This window comes from Protomyctophum parallelum (assembly GCF_964188405.1).
Source record: "Protomyctophum parallelum genome assembly, chromosome: 5".
Taxonomy (NCBI): Eukaryota; Metazoa; Chordata; class Actinopteri; order Myctophiformes; family Myctophidae; genus Protomyctophum; species Protomyctophum parallelum.
Window position 1 is genome coordinate 22,865,679 of NC_139702.1, and position 22,997 is coordinate 22,888,675.

Sequence of the window (22,997 nt, forward strand, 5' to 3'; positions counted from 1 at the left end):
AATCCGAGAGAGAAACACTGTGCACGCACGCACGCACGGGTCCACACATCCACTACACCGTTTGTATCCCAGTAAGCCAAACTCAAAACTCTCATTTCCCTCATCGTTGAGTCCCTGTATCAGTTATCAAGTGGCTGAGAAAGCTGATATTGGGTCTTAAATTAAGTGTCTATCACAGTGCCAATTAGATCAGGGGCGCTGAATTACCCAGGAGCACTCCATCAAATTAAACTAGGGCCGTCTAATCTGATGAGGTGGCACCTTCAGGACAGGGACAGACATCTCTTAGGGGGGATGCTACATGGCAGTATTTCCGAGCCAGTAAAAAGTAGAATGTACAAATAGTTAAGAAATTGAATTCATAGTATTAGTAGTTAATAGTTAAAATAATATATATATATATATTTTTTAATTATTATTCACTGTTTCTCATATGTTCTTCCATTCCTCGAGGTGAAAGGTACTTTTTGGAAGGGATTGAAAACCAGAAATTCTTCATTCTATAAATAGATGGCACCCATTCTTACAGAATAAAACTATCCAACTTATAACTTGTTACACTTGTTCAACTTGAGGTATAGGTTCCTAAGACTTCCATCATACATTAACTCTTCCACTGTCTAAATGTATCATCAATGATGCATTGTGTTCCAACATTGTTCCCAGTTTACATTCTGCCACAGCCTTCATTCTCAACTGTGTGAACCCATCTAAAGTGATGCCCCCACAGTGAGCAGTGTGCTGTCCCATTTCCAACAGGCAGTATGCAGCCAAATCCTCACTGTCCATAATTCATTTGTGTGGTTTACAAGGCTTGAGCTGTGCCTTAGAAGACTGTCCTTTGTCTTATTCTGCGATAGTCAGGGAAAAGGTTACATGCAGTCGTGCACTAATGGAGGAATCACGCACAGGGAACAAAAAAAAGGAGTTTAGACTGGAGTGTGGTTTTAAATGCTTCTATTTTCTACATACAGCTATACAGACAAAAGTGCATAGAGTGTAAAAGTGCACTCTTGTTCTGTGTGTCTGTCTTGCTGCCTGTTGTGTTCTGGAACGCTTAATAAGTCCCCGGTGGATATCCATCCATCCATGCACCTCTGAGACATTTGTCTCACTGTTTCATTCTCATACAGTATATTCTTCAAGGTGAAAGGTCATGAGCAGTCTTGTGAACAGTAAAAGAAAATGAGCCAGTCGAGTGCAGTGGACCATAAACCACAATGTGCCATTGCTTCTTTTCCACACTGAATAGCAATCACATCTCTCTCTCTCGCTCCCCGTCTCTCAGCTAATGCTACCACGTACTCTCCTTTCAAAACAATAGAACTGAAAGGAAAGGGAGAGGCACAAAATATAGAGAAGGGTGGAGTACTGATCGATTCATATGACATTGCCTGGGGCAGCTATAGCTTGAGCAGAGAGGCAGTCTGGGAATCAGAAGGTCACCGGTTTGCCTCCTGGAACAGAACTTCCCCCACGGGATTAACAAAAGTCTACCCCCCCACACCTGTGGGTTGGTCCACTGAGCCACTAGCTGTGCAGTGCAGCCTCTCATGTAGACACCACGCTCAGTCTCAGCAATTTAAACATACTGTGCCTTGTTTTCCCATTGACTTCCATATCACATCTCTAAGTAGACTGACAAGCTGCCGTGCCAAAACAATTACACAACTGTCCACAAACGGTAGCAGCAATACCTCTTTTGAAACCACAAACTGAGACGCAGAGAAACAGAGATGTTCCTGCGGCGCACAGGCAAATACAGTGCAAATACAGCGCGCGCGCACGCACGCACACACACACACACACACACACACACACACACACACACACACACAGTATCTGATTACCAGGCTTTCTCTTCTTACATTACATTTCATTCCCTTCTCTTCCTTGCGCAGGCAAGAGAGAAATCAATTCCAGCTTATCAGTGCAGTCACATCACATCCCCCCACACAGTATCCATGCAGGAGTTGTAAACTAGATGGACTGAAGGCCTGCAATCAGCAAGCAAAGTGCACCAATAGACAGAGAGGGGGAAGCAGGGCTGTCACCATTACAAATTTAAGTTGACGATTAATTGTCACACAAATAACTGCGATTAATGATATAATTGTATTTTCCAATGAACATTGGAACATTACAATTAGCTTTTTTGCATCTCACAAATTGCACAGGACAGATATGACAAGTAAGACATTTCATATTTTTGTTATTTCTTTCCAAAGAATGTACAAAATAGCAAAAATTGTTGATCTACAAGCTTATGACAAAAACATATATACCGGTATATTTTTAAATGTTTGGCCATTTTTTCAACACGAAAACGATTGACAATTATGCAAAAATAATTGCGATTAGGCGATTATGTAATAATTATGACAGGCCTGCTGGGAGGGGGACAGCACTGAACACACATTGATTATTATTGTGTTGTCTCATGGTGTCTACTGTCGATGGGATCCCACCACCTGTGCTGGGATCAAAGTGGGGCTCAACAGGAAAGGACACACACACACACACACACACACACACACACACACCTTTTGACCAACATCCCGTTGAGTTTGCCTGTTCCATCTTGCATACGTAATGACTTATCTTCTGCATGCAAGTAATGTGGCTAATGCAAATGTATGTGCAACATACATTTACAAATAGAACATATAAACCTTGGAACATATCGTCGTGTGGTGCTGCCTTGGTGTCATCTTGTCATCAAGTTCATGCTTGCTTCATACAGATGTATGAATAGTAATCCCTTGCGAATATCTGTCTTTTTTCATAACTAATTCTAATTTGTACAAAGCAGATTAGGCACCGGGGGACATGCAGATGGCAAGCATGTAGCAGTCATTTAATACTGTCTGACAAGCATCGTCTAGGCTGGAGAGGAGAGGAAGACACATCTGATCTGATCTCACACACACAGACATGTGCAATCATCACTCACAGTAAAATCCTCAGTGTTATTTTAACTCATGAGAGGGTTCCATACATTCTCACTCAGATTTTGCTGTGTAAATGCAGGACAAAACTACACACCCACACACACACACACACACACGCACACGCACACACACACGCACACTCACACACACAGTGAAGGATTAATGTTGAAGAATGTATGTATTAAAGCATCTCAGTAGTGTCAAAAGATTCAAGGCCCTGTGCATTATTGCTTTAACAATAAAGCAGCACAAAGAAATGGCAAACCGCACAGATGACGGCCATTATCAGGTGACCACATTTTGCCTAAAAATTGGCTGATGACAACGATCGGCTTTGTCTCAAAGGTTTGCCGTTTACAGTACCGTTTACTGTACTAATATCGTGAATGGGTGATTCACTTCAGGGCACATCTTAAACTTAACCACTTAAGACCTATTTTACACTTGGTTGGTGTTGCCGTATATTATCGTATAATGACAAAAAAGGGATGCCAGGGTTAACACATTCAGACCGTAAGATGTGTGGGAACCTCATAACTAATCCGACTGATTGCGATGACGTGTGTACACGTGTAACAGAGTGGTCCTCTGTTACTTATTCTGCACAGCATATTGGCACTTAACTTGCACAGTTGTATTTTGCAATCATGATTTTATTGTTGAATTCCGTTTCCTGTTTAGCTGAGATGGCCACTCAGCCAACGAGTTCCACCTGGGGAAATGCTTGGTGATTAACAAACATGAGGGGCAAGTGCAATGTGGGTTATAGATGCAATATGTTTGGGAAGTGCAATAATGTGGAGTTCTATTGTTGAGGTTTGATTGAATGCCTAACAATTGCCTGTGATGTGTTTCAGTAAGGATTGGGCTGGACCATGTCAGGATAGCAGGGGGGGATAAGATGTGCTGTTGTGATTGATTATTTATGTTGTAGAGTGAAGGACTTATATAACTTGTATAGTTCATGTAGTTCACAGAAACGTGTGACGTCACATTTGTATGGTTTAAGGTTATTTCTTTATTTATATGTATTTATTGTATGCTTATGTATGTATTTATGGTATGTTCTCATTTGAAGACACCCCTGTAAATGGGATAGTACATTCTCATTATCTCCAGCTGGGTATAAAAGGCTGCCATTTTGCCAGTGAAGTGTGAACTGAAGTCTGTGCTGGGAGTAGAGAGCTTCCTGTATTTATGCCGGTTTGTAGTGCTCATTTGGTGAATAAACCTACCATTGGTTAGCCTTTACCAATGCCTCTGTACTGTTTCTCCAGCCACTAACGCGGTCATTCCTAGCACATTCCTAGCACGTCCTAGCACTTTTTCATTGATATCAGACTGAGAAAATATATTCAGATATTTTTTCTTTTTTTTGGGTTGGCCTATCCTTCTGCAATGTACTCCTTGCGCAATTCACTTCCCTATTTACGGATCAGAAAGAAAGGCTCACCACCCGTAATCTAAGGAGCTCTCCGTGGTTTTGACCAGATGGCTATACTTCCGTCTTCATTTCTGACTTCAACATGCCTCTCACCCGGAATATTAACGCTTCTAGAGAGACTTTATCGTAATCATCGTAAGGTAAGCAAGCAATATTATGCCTCCCGTTTTTTGGGGGGGGGGTTTATGTTTTCTTTTTTTTGGCTTTCGCCTTTATTTTATATATTTTATGGAGGGACAGACAGTAGGCTGACAGGAAAAATGGGGAGAGAGATGGGGGGGGAAAGACATGCAGTAAAGGCCGTCGGGATTGGGAGTCGAACCCACAGCACACTGCCAGACTGGATTACCAGCCAAGGTGCCTGGACCACTGAGCCATGGCCATGCCTCCCGGTTTTTGTACAGAACTGAAGCCCCCGGCTTTCAGAGTAAAAGCTGCCATATCTGCCCGGCACACCGAGCTTCTGTTTTGAAAGAAATCCCGGCACTGATTGTGTTTTAATGTGGTGACATTTATATGAGCAAATTAGCATGAGAAAGGTCTTCGGACGCTCTTGCGCGTGTGTTATACCTCTCTCCCATACCGCTGTTCCCCTTACTAATCCCTGCATTGAGTGGTTGTTTATTTCAACCAGTAACATCAATATGAACCATCCTAAAAAGGCTTTTTAAAATGCAAGTTTAATGGGTTCAGATTGTACTAATAAGCTGGGAGGGGCCAAGTACAGTCAATCTAACAGCATCTTTTAACTCAATATATGAACCTTTATTGAGAAAAGAATATGCCGTATATATCATCTCGTTTTCGAGGGGGTCCAGCAACATACAGCAAATACATAGCAATACAGTAGACAAAAACATTACAACAAATACATCCATGCATACATTACAAAACAAAACAGAAAGCTCTCCCAAGCTGGCCGCTCCCACCCCACCTAATCACCCAGAGAATAAGGCACTCAATGGCGAGACAAATGAATGTTCCAGTCTAACAGAAGCAGCAAGCCATTGGTCTGATTTAAGACTCTAGTCTAGCCAAACTACTGAGGCAATAACTTGATTTGAAAGTGCTGGCAGATTCTACTAATGGCACTCTGTTTCTTTTTTTCTCCTCAAGAGAAAAAGTGCATATAAAAAGGTTCAGCTGATGATCTGTGAAGATTCAGGAGGTAAAACACCAAGCAGAGTTCAGCAAGAAAGGTGGCAGACACTGTAGGTATTCTCACAGCTCTAATGAGCAGAGAAGCCTGGCTAAGCACACCGGGCTGATTCAGGAAAAGCAGATGGAGAAGCTGTGTGATACTGAGCTGAGGAGCGTTCAACAATATGCACAGGATGTAACTCCTGATGCCGGTACAGAAAATCCTTCTCTCATCCTCCAAGGATAGAAAACGAGTGAGCTAAGGAGACAATGCAGAGATATTCTCTCCAGTTACAGACTAGTACAGTATGTGTCTGTGGAAAGTGAAATGTTGCGATTAGCTGTTTTTGGCAACTTTTGAAAAAGTTTTTTCATATAGGCCTAATAGTAATGACATGACTAAAATAGGGCACATCAGATTGAAGGTTGTTACATGTCCATCACGAAAGGGGAAATCAGCCCCAAAAGTTATTAATGGACTATATTACTGAATGATGGAAATACATGAGCTGGCAGCTGCCAACAATGTAGTCCTCCTTCCTGTAAGAGATAAAACGTCTGGGTTTCCGAGGCTAGTAAGAGAAAGGCTCCAGAAATTGAGAGTCTGAGTGTTGTGGATTAAAAGGAGGCTTTAGTCTCCTTTTATAATGGAGACCAGAGTTGAAATCTATTATTTCTCTGAGAAACTCTATACATACTGTACTTCTAGTCCCGATCAAAACAAAGGCAGTAAAAACTCCAGCCAGTCAGTAGTCACACTGATTAGACCTTAAATCCCCAGCTTTATATTAACAGGTCGGCTGTGGCTGTGGACAGCTGCAGGGAACGACAAACTGCTCCCCGCCACTGCCACAGGCTAATTTTCATTTCAAGACAACAACTGTATCAGGGATTCAGGGCCTTGCGGTCTAATTTTAAGTTGTTGTTGTTTTCAACTGTCAAAGCCATTTACTTGTTAAATGGTCATGAAGTACAGCCAAAGAATATGCTTTACAAATTGAGTTCTCTGTTGAAGTTTAGTTGAAAAAAGCTTTTAGCTGTGTGTGTGCAACTGTGCATGCATGTGTGCATGCATGCTTGCAAAATGAGCTAAAAACCTTCTGAAATCTTTTCTCCATTTATTCATTTATTTTAATGGCAATTAAATGACTTATGACTGATTTTATGGTGTTCAAGTTGAAGCCCATTGAACCCAACTTTGTTGAAAAATAAAGTCCCCATAAGGGACTTAGGGACTTGTCAGAGTCTTATGTTAATGTTAACTGAAAAATATAAATAATTCTGATGTTAATGATTGACTATTTTAAGTTGCTGCCCATTATCATTTATAGAAGAGGGGAAACTGTATTATAGAAAAGAAAATCAGCAATTGTAATTATATTTGCAGAAGCCTGTTCACTCCTTTTACTCACTTTGTGTGGCTAGAAAAGTATTCCAGCCTCTCTGAACATACTGTAGGTCGGTTCAAAGAACTTTGATCAGCACAGCCTCTAGGGGGGTTTCTAGCGTGGAATTTTATACTCCAAGTCTTGGTGTTATGTAATGCAAGTATAAAAATAAAAACAAAACATTTTCTTTCATCAGTGGGAAATATTTGTTTCTGCACTGTGTTGTGCTGCACAAGCAGACCCGGACTAACCCGGATTAGCTGTCGTTTCATAAATCTGTGTATTTGATTGAATTTGTGTCTCACTTAAAAGATAGTGTTATGAATCCTGACCCTTAAAACCCTGAAACTGTTATTTCTTAATGAAAATGTATTTATTTGACTGGCACAATATTGGGAATGAAAAACGAAATAAAATGAATCGGCTAAAATCGTCCAATATTCAATATCTGTTTCGGCCCAAAATTTTGCAATGAGTTAATTCCTACCTGTAAGGTTTTGTTTGCTAATGGATACCTTTTTTTTTTTTTTAAGATATTTTTTTGCGGCTTACGCCTTTTATTGATTTTTGAAGGGACAGACAGTAGGCTGACAGGAAACGGGAGAGAGATGGGGGGATGACATGCAGTAAAGGCCGTGTCGGGTCCGGGAGTCGAACCCGCGGCACACTGCAACTGGATTACCAGTCCGGTGCCCAGACCGTTACGCTACGGCCTGGGTCGCTAATGGATAGAATAGGATTAGGATGGAAGGTTTTATTGTAAATTGTTGTCCTTTCGTTTGTTTATGTCTCATATTCTGTCTCGACACAGCAATATTCCGAATCTGTTGATTTTAGGTTTTTCCATCTCTTGGCCACTGCCACCCTCTAACTTTGTACTTTGTGTAATGCATGGTAGATGGAGAACTTCGTTGCCACCAACACATCATGGCACAATAGGTCTCTGTCCTGCATACTTTCCAATTCAAATTGCTTTCCTTTATGGAAGCATGCCACGGTCTTTGCATGAGTTTACATGCGTATACAGTCACCATTTGTTTTTAATGTTCTTGCACTAAAAAACCGCACAGTATGGCATTGACGTGAAGGGTTTTTGTCGGTAGCCTACACATTGTTCATTACTGGGAAGTTCAAAATGTATAGAACAAAATGTATAGAACCCTGGATTACATTTCTGAAAAGCACATATCTGAAGTCATGAGCAATTTTGAGATTCATGTTCTGTCATACACACAAGAACATTTCAAGTGCATCCTTCTCTCCCTCCCCCCTCCTCTCCTTCTGTGGTGAAAGTCTGTATGTCTGACACTGTGGTGATTTATGACCACGAGGGAAAAGGTTCAAAGTGACAGACACATTAGGCCTCCACCAAATAATTTAAATGCTCCAGCTCTCCAGGTTCATGACACATTCCAATGACTTTTCTGCTATATCCCCAGTCATGAACCGATTTAGCTGCTCCAATATGGAAAGGCACGATTATGATCATTAGTTTAGATTACGATGATGATTATGCCTCCATCAATATGAGCCCCCTGTGAGATTACATCAAATCAAATCATGGATAAAGGGTGTGTGTGTGTGTGTGTGTGTGTGTGTGTGTGTGTGTGTGTGTGTGTGTGTGTGTGTGTGTGTGTGTGTGTGTGTGTGTGTGTGTGTGTGTGTGTGTGTGTGTGTGTGTGTGTGTGTGTGTGTGTGTGTGTGTGTGTGAGATGATGCACTTGTGTACTTATTTTCATGCGCATGCAATTTGTGTATCACAAGTGTGTCTTTCTACACATACAATATATTGCATAAGAGCTCTGCATGCATGTGGGTCAACTGCAATTGATGAGTGTATAACGGCGACAGCACAAACACCATGTTGAGGATTTAAATGGGGAGGGAGGGAGAAAATGGGCTGATAAAGAAGCAGAGAAAGGAACTGTTCAGCAGAAGATCTGGTGTGTGTGTGTGTGTGTGTGTGTGTGTGTGTTTGTGTATTATACTATTGGCAGGGATAGAGATTTCTTCTGTGCAAATTACGGCAAATTAAGGGATAAAACCATATCTTGTTTACAAAACTGTGTGTGTGTGTGTGTGTGTGTGTGTTTGTTTAGCCTGTGTACCTGGCGTGCATCTATGTGCTTGTGTTGTTGTAGGGCTGGAACTATTGATTATATTTGTACCAGTCATTCTATCGATTACTTTTTCAATTAATCAAAAAAGTTGAGAAGCCTATTTTTAATATGTTTATTTTTATCAACAAATCGATTAACCACCTACATTACATTTTGTACTGCATTCACCCAATAATTCTGATATGTTTTGACATTTCTGGAAACCTTTCGCCTATGAAGACATGACCTAAATATTTTATTAAATTATTAATTTGTTCAATTGATAGCTGCACGCAGGACATCCTCACCCCTCAACTATGTCTGCCAGACATAAACAGCCCAACCCCTTGCATCCAGCAGTCCAACCCAGTAGTCGCTTTGAGTGGCACCGCACGCGGAAGCGACGGGTGAGTCTTAACCAGTCTGTCGGACACAGTCGCATTATAAAACATATTTCTGGCAGAAGACCAGGTGATTTCTCCATTTTGCTATTTGCGCGTGCTACTCACCAGTGATGACCAGTGTGTGAGGAACCCCCGCCTCATGCAGCATGCGCTGCACATGGCTGTTGTAGAGCGTCAGTGCCTGTCCGTTCCCACTCTGTGGGTTGACCAGCAGCATCACCCTGCAGGGCCGCTGCAGCTCACTGAACATCAGCCCTGCAAAAGAAACAAGAGCCACACTGAGATAAGACACAAGGAGAAAGAAAAAAAGCAGGGATTGATCAAGAGATATTCCTCCGTGCCTCAAGCCGAAATCAGGCATGATACGGTGAGTCTCAGGAGCGTGATACGACGATTGGAGCCTTTTTATTTCGAGAACAGGGTGCAAAGCACAGACAAAAAAAAGAAAGAATACTACGCTTCAATGGCAGATTACATCTTCGTCAGGTCATGGAAAAAAGGGATATAAAATGAGACAATGGAACATATTCCCATGTCTCACTTCATAGTCAGGAGGTGGAAAACCTACAGTAGTATTAATGAGCAACATGGCTGATGTGCGAATATGTCAATGGCTGCATTAATTGACTGGTCATATCACTGGAAGTGACAGTAAGGTAGTAGCTGCAGCCAGATAAACCCAGGTTTAAGCACAAAGAAGTCCACTCAATTACTGGGATAGTTAGATTAACAACAAATAAATTGCAATCTACCTTCAAATATTTATAAACTACCAAATAAATTATGAGTGTGGAGGGTAAGACCAAAACAAGCCTGAAGATTGCCAAAAACATTTGGCACAGCTACTGTTGATGAACTGGTAGAACCTGAAGAACCACTATTGTGGATAATTCATAATGGATGTTTTGTAAGTTTGGGTCCCGGGAAGAGATTTATCTTTTGGGTCTCAGCTGAAAAAGTTTTGGAGCCAATGATGTGTAGACAGATGAAGATTCTCCTTGTGCAATGTGCATCCATGGACTAGATTCTAACTCTCCAAGGAGATAATGACACAGCTCCAGACGGAACTAGGATGCTAACGATGTGTCCTCATTAATCAACAGTTCAAAACAGTTTACTTGACATTAGAGGATGTGACCTTGCCGTTCTGGGAGCCCTCAGCCCAGTGAGCCCACACAGGCCTACTTTTAATTCCAATGCATGCCACTACCTCCTCCCCTTTTAAAAACATCCCACAGCTATATCAATGTGTGCGTCTATTCTAGGTTTGGGTTTTCCCCTCTATCATTAGTTTGCTTGCTGTTACGTCACAGCACAAAGCTCAGGAATGACAGCATCAAATCAACACAAACCATTTTGTGAACGTGTAGATTATGTGTACGTACAGTGTATTGTGGATGATTAATATCATCCAATATGCTGGACAGTAAGGAATACATGTGTGATGGCTTAAGGTTAACTTGGGAGGTTGTTATTAGTCAAGACATTTTTCAATTGCTTGTTTTAGTTGTCGAGTGAAGCTATTTGGGGTTCAAGTGATGACATAATGCTGCTCTAAACTGTAAGTGCATGGATAGTCTGTCATTTGATGTTACACGTTAGCCGTACACCTGGTTATGATGTAATGGCCTCTGTGTAAATAATATTTACTTGTTTTTGCAAGGGGGAAATAGACAGAATGTATTTGGAATCCATTCTAGTCTATGAATATGACAACATATCAGTCCAATTGACTTCCAGTATGAAATCAGTTTCCAAAGTTAAATATTAAAGTATTAAACCAATTAAAAAAGGTTAACCAATGCCCATGACCTTCCTCGGATCATAACACACCTCATCTGACCTGAGGTGTGAGCATGCATGAAAGACACACAGACAAACTGTATGATATGATGTACCATATAGTAAGGATGGTCAACTACGGTATAAAAGGTGAACACTGTTAAACACTTGATTCTGAAAAATAAAAGAGTCAACGCAAATCATCAAGTCACTCACCATCATCATAGTTGAGCAGGATTGATGTTAAATTAATAGTAGCGCCTACTGCAAAGATGCCAAAGTGCTTACACAGTATGTCTGATGTGCAGGCTTTAAACCACAGCGTGGGAATTGTTCCAGAGCATAATTGGATAATCACTACTGAGGTTTTCACCAAAGGAAAACGGAAGTTAAAATGTAAGGGAAAACCCAAAGTGCCTCCTTTTTCAGCCCAGAATCTTAGAATAACACTGCAGGTGCACAATATCTGAGAAAGGCAGACTACTGTGTGACAAAACTCAGCAAAGTCTCAGCTACAATTTCACAGCATAAAGGAAGAACGTTGGTGTTCCAGTTCAGTGCCACAAAATAGCCCATCAGAAACATTCTGATGTATTCAGCCGTTTCTTTAATTGGACATGGGTTGCTTGTTAATATTGTCTACTGTGCTGTCATGGAATGATATACCTGTATTATCTTATGTTATCTTTCTTTCATACGTGCCTTTGCCATCACGACCCCTACATGTTGGAACAACATTACAGTAGATTATTGAAGTCAGTTTGTACTTTTCCAGTGAAGTATCCAGGGCAGTACCCATTACCACAGTACCAATAACATTAGACATTACAACCAATGGGTTGTAATATCAACAAGTTGTGCACACGACACCTTCGGGTCATTGCCGGCACACACTCCATGTTTGAGGTCAATCAGTTGGACGGCACCCGAGTAATGACATGCAAGTTTAGTGAATTTATAGATAGATTAGTATGCCAATTTATTATTTACACTCGCCATAAAAATATCACATATTTCCTGTATCAGTCGGTCATGCCGATTGTCTCGACTCTCCAGCCATTCCACGACTGCAGGGAAGCATGACACAGCTTAATTACTGTTGGTGAGTAAGACTGAAGACTGCTAACTCTATGGGGTTGAGCAAGAGGTCTGTTTCTGTCGCACATGGTTAGCTTCAGCTAGAGTAGCCTGATGACTGAGTCATAGGCTCATCCAAATATCTGTCTAGATAAGATAAGGGGTCCTTGGGGAGTGTAAGGAGGGGTGGAGGGCCTGAAGTGTGTGCGCATGAGCGTGCAAGCTGTGTTACAGTACGTGTCATAAGATGTAAGAAGAAAGTCCTCATCTGGCCCTTCTCTGCCCCTTCTTATTTTTTGCAGTTGACTCAAAGTAAACTTTAATTTCATTTCAAGGCTGTACAATTCAAAAGAATTAATACATGTTAATAACTCCTCAACTCCTCTAGTAGTTAATGTTTATCGAATACTCCTATATGGTCCCATGGATGTTGACCATCCATGAGTCAGGTTCACATTCTTATCATTGTTTCAACCACATGGATGGTGAAGCTGTGAACTGATGTTATCAATGGGTAGGCACAGTTTTGTTGACATTCTTTCAGGGGTGGAAAAAGTACTCATATTTGTTACTTAACCCGGGTTCAAACTGGCAACCTTGTGGTTACCATCCAGCCACTCTACATATTTCCGTCGCTTTGCAACGCATTGTGAGCTTGTAGATCGGCTATTTTCAAATGGCCAAAATGTATATAGGGCTGAAGTGTTCATTGCATGTTCTGTAATAATAATAATAATCAAACTCTACAAAGTAACTACAGTTGTCAAATAATTGTAGTGCAGTAAAAGTGCAATATTTGGATCTGAGATGTAGTGGAGTAGAAGTAAGTATTGGAAACTGGAAATACTCAAGTAAAGTACACAATAAATCTCAAAGTATAGTACTTCAGTAAATGTACGGTACTTTGTTACTTTCCACCACTGCATTCTACCTAGGCTACTGCAATGTTAAAAAAATATCATTCAGATCTTTTTCTGAAAGTAAGTGTGTCGAGTCCTAAAACATTACAAGAATACAAACTCTAATGTACAGTCTACAGATAATATTTATCAATTAGCATGGCTACTGTAGCTAGCATTTTGATTTAGGATAGGAATAATTCAGATACATGTCAAAGCCTATATGCCTTTCAGTCACTGAAGGGAGTTCTAATCTTAGCAAAACATGCACACATTAAGGGAATAATGGATGAACATAATTTGGTCTAGTGGTACAGGACACCTCTGGGTTCCTTGAAGGGGGTTCCAAATGGACCCTTACAGGTCTGTAACTTGAGTCTACAAATGGTCCCATGATAGACTCAACTCTCAGAGAAAGGTGTCATGAACTATAGTTCAAAGGTACACAGTAGTACACAGTACTAACATAGTAGCTTATATGCAATACTGTAGAGCTGTATACATTTTATGCACTAATTATTACATGACTTGGTTGAATGCTCAATTCTGATTGGTCAATCACAGTATTCTGCAGTCTGTTATTCTTGATAGACCAATCAAGATGGCTACAATAGGCTACCGGTAGAATCAAAATTTCTAATTATTTTAATCAATAAGAAATTGTTATTAATTGTTATGCTTTGTGTAAAAACTAAATAATTAAGCCGCCATGTAATAAGCAGGATAGTGAACAGCAAGGGTGAGAAATAAATCCACTGTCTGGGTATATTTCTCAAAAATGACCAGCTCTCACTGTTCACTATATATCTTAGCTGTACAGTAAGTTGCATTAATACTGTGCCTATAAAACCTATTGAAAAAAAAATCAATAATGCATTTGTTGTGAAGTCTGTAACTTGGCTTCTGAAAATGTGCCCTTTGGGATATGAGATTTGTATCGGCTTAAGAGTTTTCCGTCATTAACTGCATACCAAGTGAAGATAGCAAGTCATGACAGCTGTTTCAGTTAGGCGTTTGTGTGCCAGCATTTACTGTACAGGAGCTGTCAATGCTGGCACACACAGTAAGACCTTAATGAAAGATGCCCACAATTAATGGCATTACCTTCAGCTGTGTTTAACTGTCAAATGGCAATAATATCTTAAGATGAAGTCCTCCTGGGACAAGTTATACTAAAAATATCCTCACTCGTAAAATTCATGTAAATCTCATAATGTACTGTATAATAATGTGAGGTGAGGATTGTTGTTCACAGTGCAGTCTGTACAGCAACATGGAATATCATTTGAAGCATGTAAGCAGATCTTGGCTGAGCCAGACCACAAAGGGTGTGGAGGGAGGTGGTGGTGGTGTACGTTCTGTGAGTCTATATTGAGACATAAGAGGAGGGAGAATGAGACAGAGAAATGAAGAACGAGATATAGACTGGACGCACTTAAGCACATCAGAAAACATACATGATTGTCACATTGTTATAATGAATAAATAAGTATATTTCACTTGCACCAACATCTGACATACTGTAACTATTTTGGCATGTCATAAGGCTATAGGCGAAACATTTTAAATCTTTAAAGAAAGAACAAAAAGAACAGTTCTACAAGCGTATGGCGGTGTGTAGACCTTGCGCGCTCTGCTTGCGCAAGTAATAAATGGATTTAAGATCATTAAAGCTGGGCTGTTGCCTGACTCCAGTGCATTCTGTCAACTTCCGATCCGGTCCAGGACTTTGTCACACTTTGCCATGCACTTCGCCAATAGAAGTCTATGTAGAAGAGAATTGGACTGGTCCAATGAAGTGAACGGTCGTAACTCTCCTTCAATGGCTCAGACAGACAAAAAATGAGTATATATATTTTTGTGAAACAAATGAAGGCATAAGCACTGCAGCAAAGCCATTTAAAAAAGCATAGCCTGCCTGCATGTGGAGGAAATGGACTTCCAATCATAAAAAAGCCACAACCACATGTTCTGTTACTGGAGAAATCCTGACTTTTTCGGAGAGAAACTAGCAGCTTTGTAGACTGAATAGACAATTTGCGGTTGTTGTCTGCATATCAGTTTACTTGAATTACATCTTTGTGCTTGTCCTGTTGTAGATAATATTTCATGGCAAACTCATAATTAAAGTTGTTGGACTAGATGTTGTGAAATTCCAGGGGCATCCCTCCATTTGGATTTAAATAAACATGTACCTCAACATGCTCAAAATAATGGCATGATGTTGACAGCTCTGACATAGCTGTACAAATCCCCAGGATAGACCGATGGATGAGACTTGGCTCTGAGGTCTTGTCAAGCTCTTTTTCACATTTTGGTGAATGTCCAAAAGTGAGGAATCATCAGGGAACACAGTGTCCCACTCACACACACTCCCAAAATATTTAGACACACAATTTACATAAACGGGACTACATTGATAGACGTTTACAGTATGTACAGTATAGTTCTCATAATATCTCTGTATCTTTGGGAACAGAGGAGATCACTGCTGCAATGTCTCTGTAATTATCTACGGTAATTGGCCTTTAACCCATTTTGGGCGGGAACCCCTTTTGGTGTTAGCATTATGTTATGCTTTAGCTATTGAAAAATAGCAGATCTACAAGCTCATAGCGCAGCACTGAGTGACGACTGACATACAGTCAACATAGCTTTTTCAGAAAACTGTCATTTTCAAACAGACATTTTTAGAATCTGATCTCGGGTCAAAATGGGTTAAGCCGACACCACAAGAGACTCAGGAGGTTTCATCATTCATGCTTTATTTAAGATTGGATTAGTCACTCGATATGGTCACACCCTCAGGAAAGGTCAGTGTCAAGTGTTACACCCAAGGTATATTAAATGGAGGTAAGGTCACCGACGTGCAAAGTAATCACTTCTGGCAAATAACAGAAGACATGTAACACATTATTGTCTGCTGTGTTGCTTTTCGATGTGTACAGAAGAATCGCGAGACTGCCCACCGTTTCCTGTCTGGCAGCCAAATATCACGAGACCCCCGGAACAGAAACGATACCTGCTGCTGTTTAAATCCTCAAATAAAATGATGTACTGTGCACATCGAAAAGCAACTGATTAGAAAACAAACGGTGATAGGTCTTCTTTTATATACCTGAACCGATTATATGACAAAGGTCTCAATGGTTCATAAATAATGTTATGAGATGGTCCAGCTTGCTCCATTCACTGCTTTGTATACATGTCACTTCCGGTGCGAGATTTGGCTCCCATGAAAGTGTCATGGCGCAGCACAGTCACGTGACCATGACACTTCCTTCTATAATTTTCCTTGGTTACACCCAGGAAAGACATGGCTGGAATGGTGAACTGTGCCGACAACACAAGTAAAAAATTTAAGGCAAGCAATATGCTGTAGTTAACTAATATTACATATTTGAATCCAAACTGTATGCAGGCCAGATGAAAGATTTGCTTCCTGTATTGCAGACAAATTTCTTGTGCCGAAAGATGAAATATGTTATGATGAAGTCTGAAGATTGAAGTGACTATCACAATGAACCGCTGATCAAAGTCTGACTTTTTCAATTGTTACATCTCTAAATACTGGTAGGCATACAGTTTATACAGTTTGTTCTGGGCGTGAAACGAAATAAAAATTCAGGCTGAGTGTCAGGCTAGAATATTTATCTTCTTCACTCTTCAGTAATCACAAAACAAGCAGATCAAAGCATTAATTCTTGGTTTTTGATGTGCTAATATTTCTCTGAACTTTTGGCCATCGATACTGGCTAATAATTTATCTCTACTGAAAAGCAAGACAAATGTAAGTATAGTGGTGTGTTCTATCCCATTTATTTATTTTTTTAAATGAAAAGATATTTCATGAGGCAATAGTGAGGCATTGCTCAATACATAATAGATCAAAAACATTATACTGGCTGGGTCCAGAGGTCCCAGTCCATTGACTGGTTGAGTGCTTTCTGCTGCTAAAAGGACGTACGTCCCTTGAGAATGTGGAACAAATTGTGTCTCTTCTTACTTTCCTTGAACTCACGCTGTAATGGTGACATCATCCTATCACATTTGCAGTAAATGGAATAAAAGAAGAACTTGACTACATGAGTCAAAATTTGCAGTAAACTCGACTACATTGCCGTAAACTCATGGCCATTATTTAACAGCACATACGAGGAAAGTATGAGGAAATCACAACTATTTTGCAATTCTGCTGCATCCCAAACTGCACTGGTGACGTGACGACGTGATCTTGATCTAGTTTTACATCAGGTCAGATTGTAAACATACAGCGAGTAGAACCTGGTGTCTGACATACCCTGTTTGGACAGTTTCTTAGCAGGCTAGTAGAATACTACAGATATGTCAGAGAAATAAACATGTATAGTATACTGTAGGTCTAAAATCACTATGTATCCATTAATACAGAAAGCTTGATCTTGATTGAGCTTCTATAACTGCATAATCAAAGACAAAACAAGAATTGATGACATCTGCAGAATTGTGGGTGAAATAACTAGTGGGTTGTTGCTGGCTGCAATGCAATGCTATCCCTTTGGCTGGTTGGCTAGAGATGAGGCAGCCAATCAGAAAGATAGGGGACTACAGCAACCAATGAAATGATAAGTTGCCACTAGGTACGGCAGCCAATGAAATGATACATGTTGCCACTATCAAACTGATAGAAAGTAGACCAGCCTGCTTTGCAGCTGGTAAAAAGTGCAGTTAAGACAAGTGGTATGCAGGCATATGACAAATCTGATACATCTTGATCACATACATGACTCCGGAGATAATGTTTACAGATTTGTGTGAGTTTTGAACAAAGTTGTAGGCGTTGTATCAAAACGTGTCTGTGTTTTGAAGAAAACGCGAAATGGGTGGAAAATGTAGTCTGGCACAAAATAATGGCTGGGGGCCTGTATGTGGAGTTGCATCATGATCTAAGGAATCCAGGGGGAAATAATTTTGATTGTATGACCTACGGTTTAACAGTTATATAGGCTAAAACGTTAAGTGGGCTATCTGTTATAGCACCATCATGAGGTTGATTTTGAAAAATGTTCTTCCTTGGCCTACAGACAGACAGACAGACGGCCTTCAGTTGTCCCGCCTTACGGAGACAATAGTAGGTGACAAAATTTAATTAACGATTCTGTACCTCAAAAGACTCCCCATTAATAATGGTTGCCATGATTACACCCCACAGTTCCTCCCCATGCACCTGCTGACTCCCAGTCTTTGTTTCTTATTTGTAATGGAGAAGTTTTTAAAACCAATAGGAGTAAATTGGGGCACTAGTGAGTGAACACTGATGTAGATCACTCTTATATCCTTCTTGTCCCCATCAATGCAGTGACGTTAAAATAATCATCAATCCAGTGACGTTAAATCAAACAATCAAGCCCTGGGCAGGTATAGCGGTCCAGGCACCTTGTCTGGTAATCCAGTCTGGCAGTGTGCCGTGGGTTCGACTCCCGATCCCGACGGCCTTTACTGAATGTCACCCCCCCCATCTCTCTCCCCATTTCAAGTCAGATTCTATCACTCTACAAAAAAAACTAAAATCACACCCGTGTGAAGTGAAGGGCGCTAACCGCTAATATATTAAAGTCTAACTCATGTTGATTAGGTGATGTAATGCCAAACACTGCCAACAAAAACATTAAATGCCATTAACAATAAAGAGACAATATGACGTAATGAGGGACAATATGATGTAAATTTTCCCTTCATTGTCAATGGCGTTTTTAAAACAAACATTGAACTAAAAACAAACCTGTATATAAAAATAACGGCGAAAGCCACAAAGAAATATCTAAAAAAAGAAAGAAAGATCTACTCTCAATCGCTGCTACTCTGAGTCACAATCATTTTCTATTCAAATTAGTCGCAGTCTAGGAGGTACAGAGTGTGATGCTATGCTGAGGTATGCCGAGGTTGATGCTATGCAGAGGTTCAGCATGCAAGTGTCAGAAGGAGGCCTGCTGGGAAAATCTTAGCATGCATAAGGTGTAGCCTGCTTAAACAAATAATTGGTCTGTGTATGTACATTAGACAAAGAAATTATTCAGCAGTGAACACAATACATTAATTAATGGAAGGATCAAGAGGACAGAGCTGATGCAAAACCCATTGCTATAAATAGCTAATAAATGGACCATAGTGTGTACTAGAATCTAGTATATGCCATATACATCAAATATCTTCTTTGATCTGTAGTTAGAAATGTATAGTATAGGAGGAGGACAGAGGAATTAAGATTGTCCAAATATATCGAATAATACTCTGTGTATACTGTAAGTCCATCTATATTGATGGAACAGTCAAGATTTTGCTGACATCACTAGACTAATAGCTAAGATCCCCAGTGATCCTCATTACTCAACATGATTTAGTAGTCTTTGGCACATAGAGCCTCTGGCAGCATCAGTATAGATCAGTTGTTCCAAAACAATGGGTCAGGACTCAGAACCCATTTTTGGCTCGCAAATATCGCTTTTTTATCTTCCTTTATAAAAAATATATATATTTAAAATAAATATATATTATATATATATAATTAGTATTTGTGTTTAAAAATATGCTCAAAAATATAAACATTAAACACTCAATTTCAAAAGAATTTCAGAGGGAAAAATATAAAACTATTCCATATATTTTAAAGACTTAAGAAATAGTGAAAATAGCAGATACAAGCTACAAGCTCATGCACAATGCGTCACATTGAAGCTTGTAGATCGACTATTTTAACTATTTTTGGAATACGACTCGAGAATGTATTTTAAATGTAATTCAGAATGTATTTTGTGAGCTAGTTTTTGCCCTGGGGTCACACCAATTGCATCTTTTGGGTCTTGAGCTGAAAATGTTTGGGAGGTCCACTGATATGCATTGCTGAGAGGAGATCAATCCTAATATTGTCAAACTTCTGAAACGTGAACTGGGCTAACTTGAAAATTGAAACGTATATTTCCCAACAAACACCCCCCCCCCAACATGCTGATAAAATTCTGTATTTTGCTTGGTGATCTTTGCATGTCAATTCACCTGGACCTGCTGGCTGCCCACTTTAATTTAAAACATGAATATTTTAGAAATCGGGTCACCAGAGCTATTTGGCTTCCCCATGGGTTAGACTAAATTGGTTTGGGTTTGACTCCCAGCAAAACAATCACACTGGAAAATGGCCATGAGCTGTGTTGTATTGCGAACAAAGATAAGGGGTTTTGGGGTGAGAAAACTAAGTGGAGCCAGTGTTATTCTTTCTTGGCTTTCTGCTGAACATAATCATTTTCTTTCCCATATGGGGACGAAACTGTGTTTTAGGTCAACTTGGATCAGATTAAAATTAACGTTCTAAAAAGATAACCATGCCATATTTAGTTTTTAACCGCCCGTTTCTTCTCTGCCCCGTGTATTGAGTAACAGAAAAATGTTGCCTCTGTATTATGTGCAAACTATCTGGGTCACAGTGTGCCAGATATGAGTTTGCGTACAGCAGTTTGTGTAAAGCCTTTTTACAGCCAGTGCAACTTGTTGAAGGGGATAATATGGTGACAACCTCCCCCCCAAACATTGTGTTCACTGTGGTAACCTACTGGCAATTAAGCCTGATTTAAATGTCTTGGTGCTGATGCTGTGAGCTTGTGCATGCACACAAAAAGTATAACTAAAATTAAGTGGGCTACTCTGACTGCTAGGCTACATCAATTAATAGCAGAAATGATAACCGTTTGTCGTTCTTCCCATGCGTCATTTACATGCCAATACTTATATGCATTCCAGTAATGTGACTCGATCCTTGCCAAGTCTTAAAAGCAGGATAACCAGAAATATAAGTGCGGTGGCCTACCAGACAAGAAACCAGTTTCACAGGCTATTAAGTGACTAATATAATGGACACAGAATAACTCTATCTTTATATTGTTTCCTTATTTATTGGACTGTGACTTATTTATTCATTTATTAAATACATAAATACTCTGCCTATAGAACCAAAGTTCACAACCATTCGTTTTCGTTTTTTCCTTAGTAGGCTATACTGACTATATAATTCTCATTCTCATCATCATACTTGTATCCTAGACCTATAGACCGATTCACAGAGGGTTTCCTGGGTGCGGCCATTACTGAGGTGTACCATTAAGTGCAGCAGCACTGATTAGCTACACCTGGTCTACAGAGCACCTGCTCCATGTATTACACCTCAGTAATGGCCGCGCCCAGGGCATCCCTCTGTGAATCGGTCTATAGACCCAGTCCAGGGGATAGAACAGAAGTTCTGTTCTATCCCCTGGACTGGGTCTATAGGTTCTGTTACAGAACAAACAGAATGCTGCTAATGCTATGGCTGCAATTCGAAACTGGCCTCTGTAAAATCTGAATCCCCCCCCCCCCCCCCCCATTTCCCCTCACTGTATATTGTATCTTTTCCCTTTTTTGCTTCCCATATGATGAATTCCTGTTCTGTACTTTAGCTACATAGAAATGTCTATTTGTATGTCTCTAAATGTCTGTATGTCTTTACATGTTTTGATGAATTGAACAATGTGGACCCTGTTGTAAACAAGTGTAATGCTTAATTGGGTCGTCCACTCACAGTTGACAGTCTTTGTATTGAGTTTGTGCTTAAAATGTACTGTAAATTCTACAAACTGTTAATAAATATTTCAATCAATCAATCAATCAAAATGCTATGCAGTGGGACTGGGACACCACCAGCGCATCAACTGAATAAAAACGTCTGGGTTTCCGAGGCTAACTGAATTATAGCCTAGAGCAATTTACAACCAATAAGGACGTTTTGCCATAATTAACCTTTTCCTCACCTTTCCTCAGGTGTTGTTGGCGGGTCGCGCGCTCTCGAATCACACGAGCCCATTTTTCTGTCTCCGCAAGCGCGCTCTGGTCCTGCACGTCCCCCGAGACGCGGTAGCACAGCTCCACTCTCTGTCGCGACCCCCCGGAGCTCATCATCCATCGCTTCTTCAGTGGGTAAAAGTAGGCTGTGAACAAGTACTCTGCGGTGTCAGCCCCAATGTGCGCCCGGCAGCCCACACAGTCCTTTAAGCTGAAGACCACCTTGTTCTGGGATGGGACCCTTTGAACCGTGAGCTCCGTCTCGGTCAAGCTTAAGGCATATCTGACTTTTCGGGTGCCCGTGAATTCCCCGTATAACACGACCTGACTGGAGCCGTTGTTAAAGCAGGACGAGTCCAGGTCTGCTTTCTCTGGATCCATCCTGATGATCCTGAAAGCAGACGGGGATCCGGGATACCGCGCACGCACTCATGCACTCGCGGGGGGATGCGAGCAAACTCTCGGCAGGATGCCAGACTGCGACTGACTGTGTACCGGCTGATAGTTGTCACTGAGATGATATACAGTTGAGCCCGATGGACGCTGGTGAGCGAGTTTAACCAGTTGGGAGAATCGAAAGCGGTCGCACGTCTCCACCTAGCGACGAAATGAAAGAATTACCAAACAGCACATCCAGGTCAACGATAAGAAAATAGACTGATGAAGCCATGAAGCGTTTAAGCAATGGCAAAACATTTTAAACAAATAGCTATAGGCTTTAGCTAAATGGTTAACTATGGTTGGCTAAACCTCCCTGTTCCAGCTCTCTGAGCTCTGTCATAGCCTAGAAGTTATTGAAAAAGTGTAGATGAAGGCTACTTAGCCTATTAGGTGAAATAGCCTACGTTTAAGAGTTGATACAACAAACGTGGATTAAATTGTGTAACAATCTGTTACAAAATAAACAGTTAATGCTTTTAGAATTCTCTGTGTGATTGATTTGACTAATGAGCAGAATTTCAGACAAGG

General features: G+C 40.5%; 1 protein-coding gene across 1 annotated transcript in view; it reads right to left on the minus strand.

The window, feature by feature from the left end:
• Positions 1-22,434, minus strand: part of LOC310859301 (sphingosine kinase 1-like) — a 29,599-nt gene extending 7,165 nt beyond the window's left edge. The window contains exons 1-2 of the mRNA XM_083765743.1: positions 21,998-22,434; positions 9,532-9,681 (exon numbers count right to left, since the gene is read on the minus strand). Of these exons, the coding sequence (XP_083621869.1) occupies positions 9,532-9,681; positions 21,998-22,409 (562 nt within the window). The 5' untranslated portion in view covers positions 22,410-22,434. The remainder of the gene's footprint in view (positions 1-9,531; positions 9,682-21,997) is intronic.
• Positions 22,435-22,997: the final 563 nt, after the last annotated feature.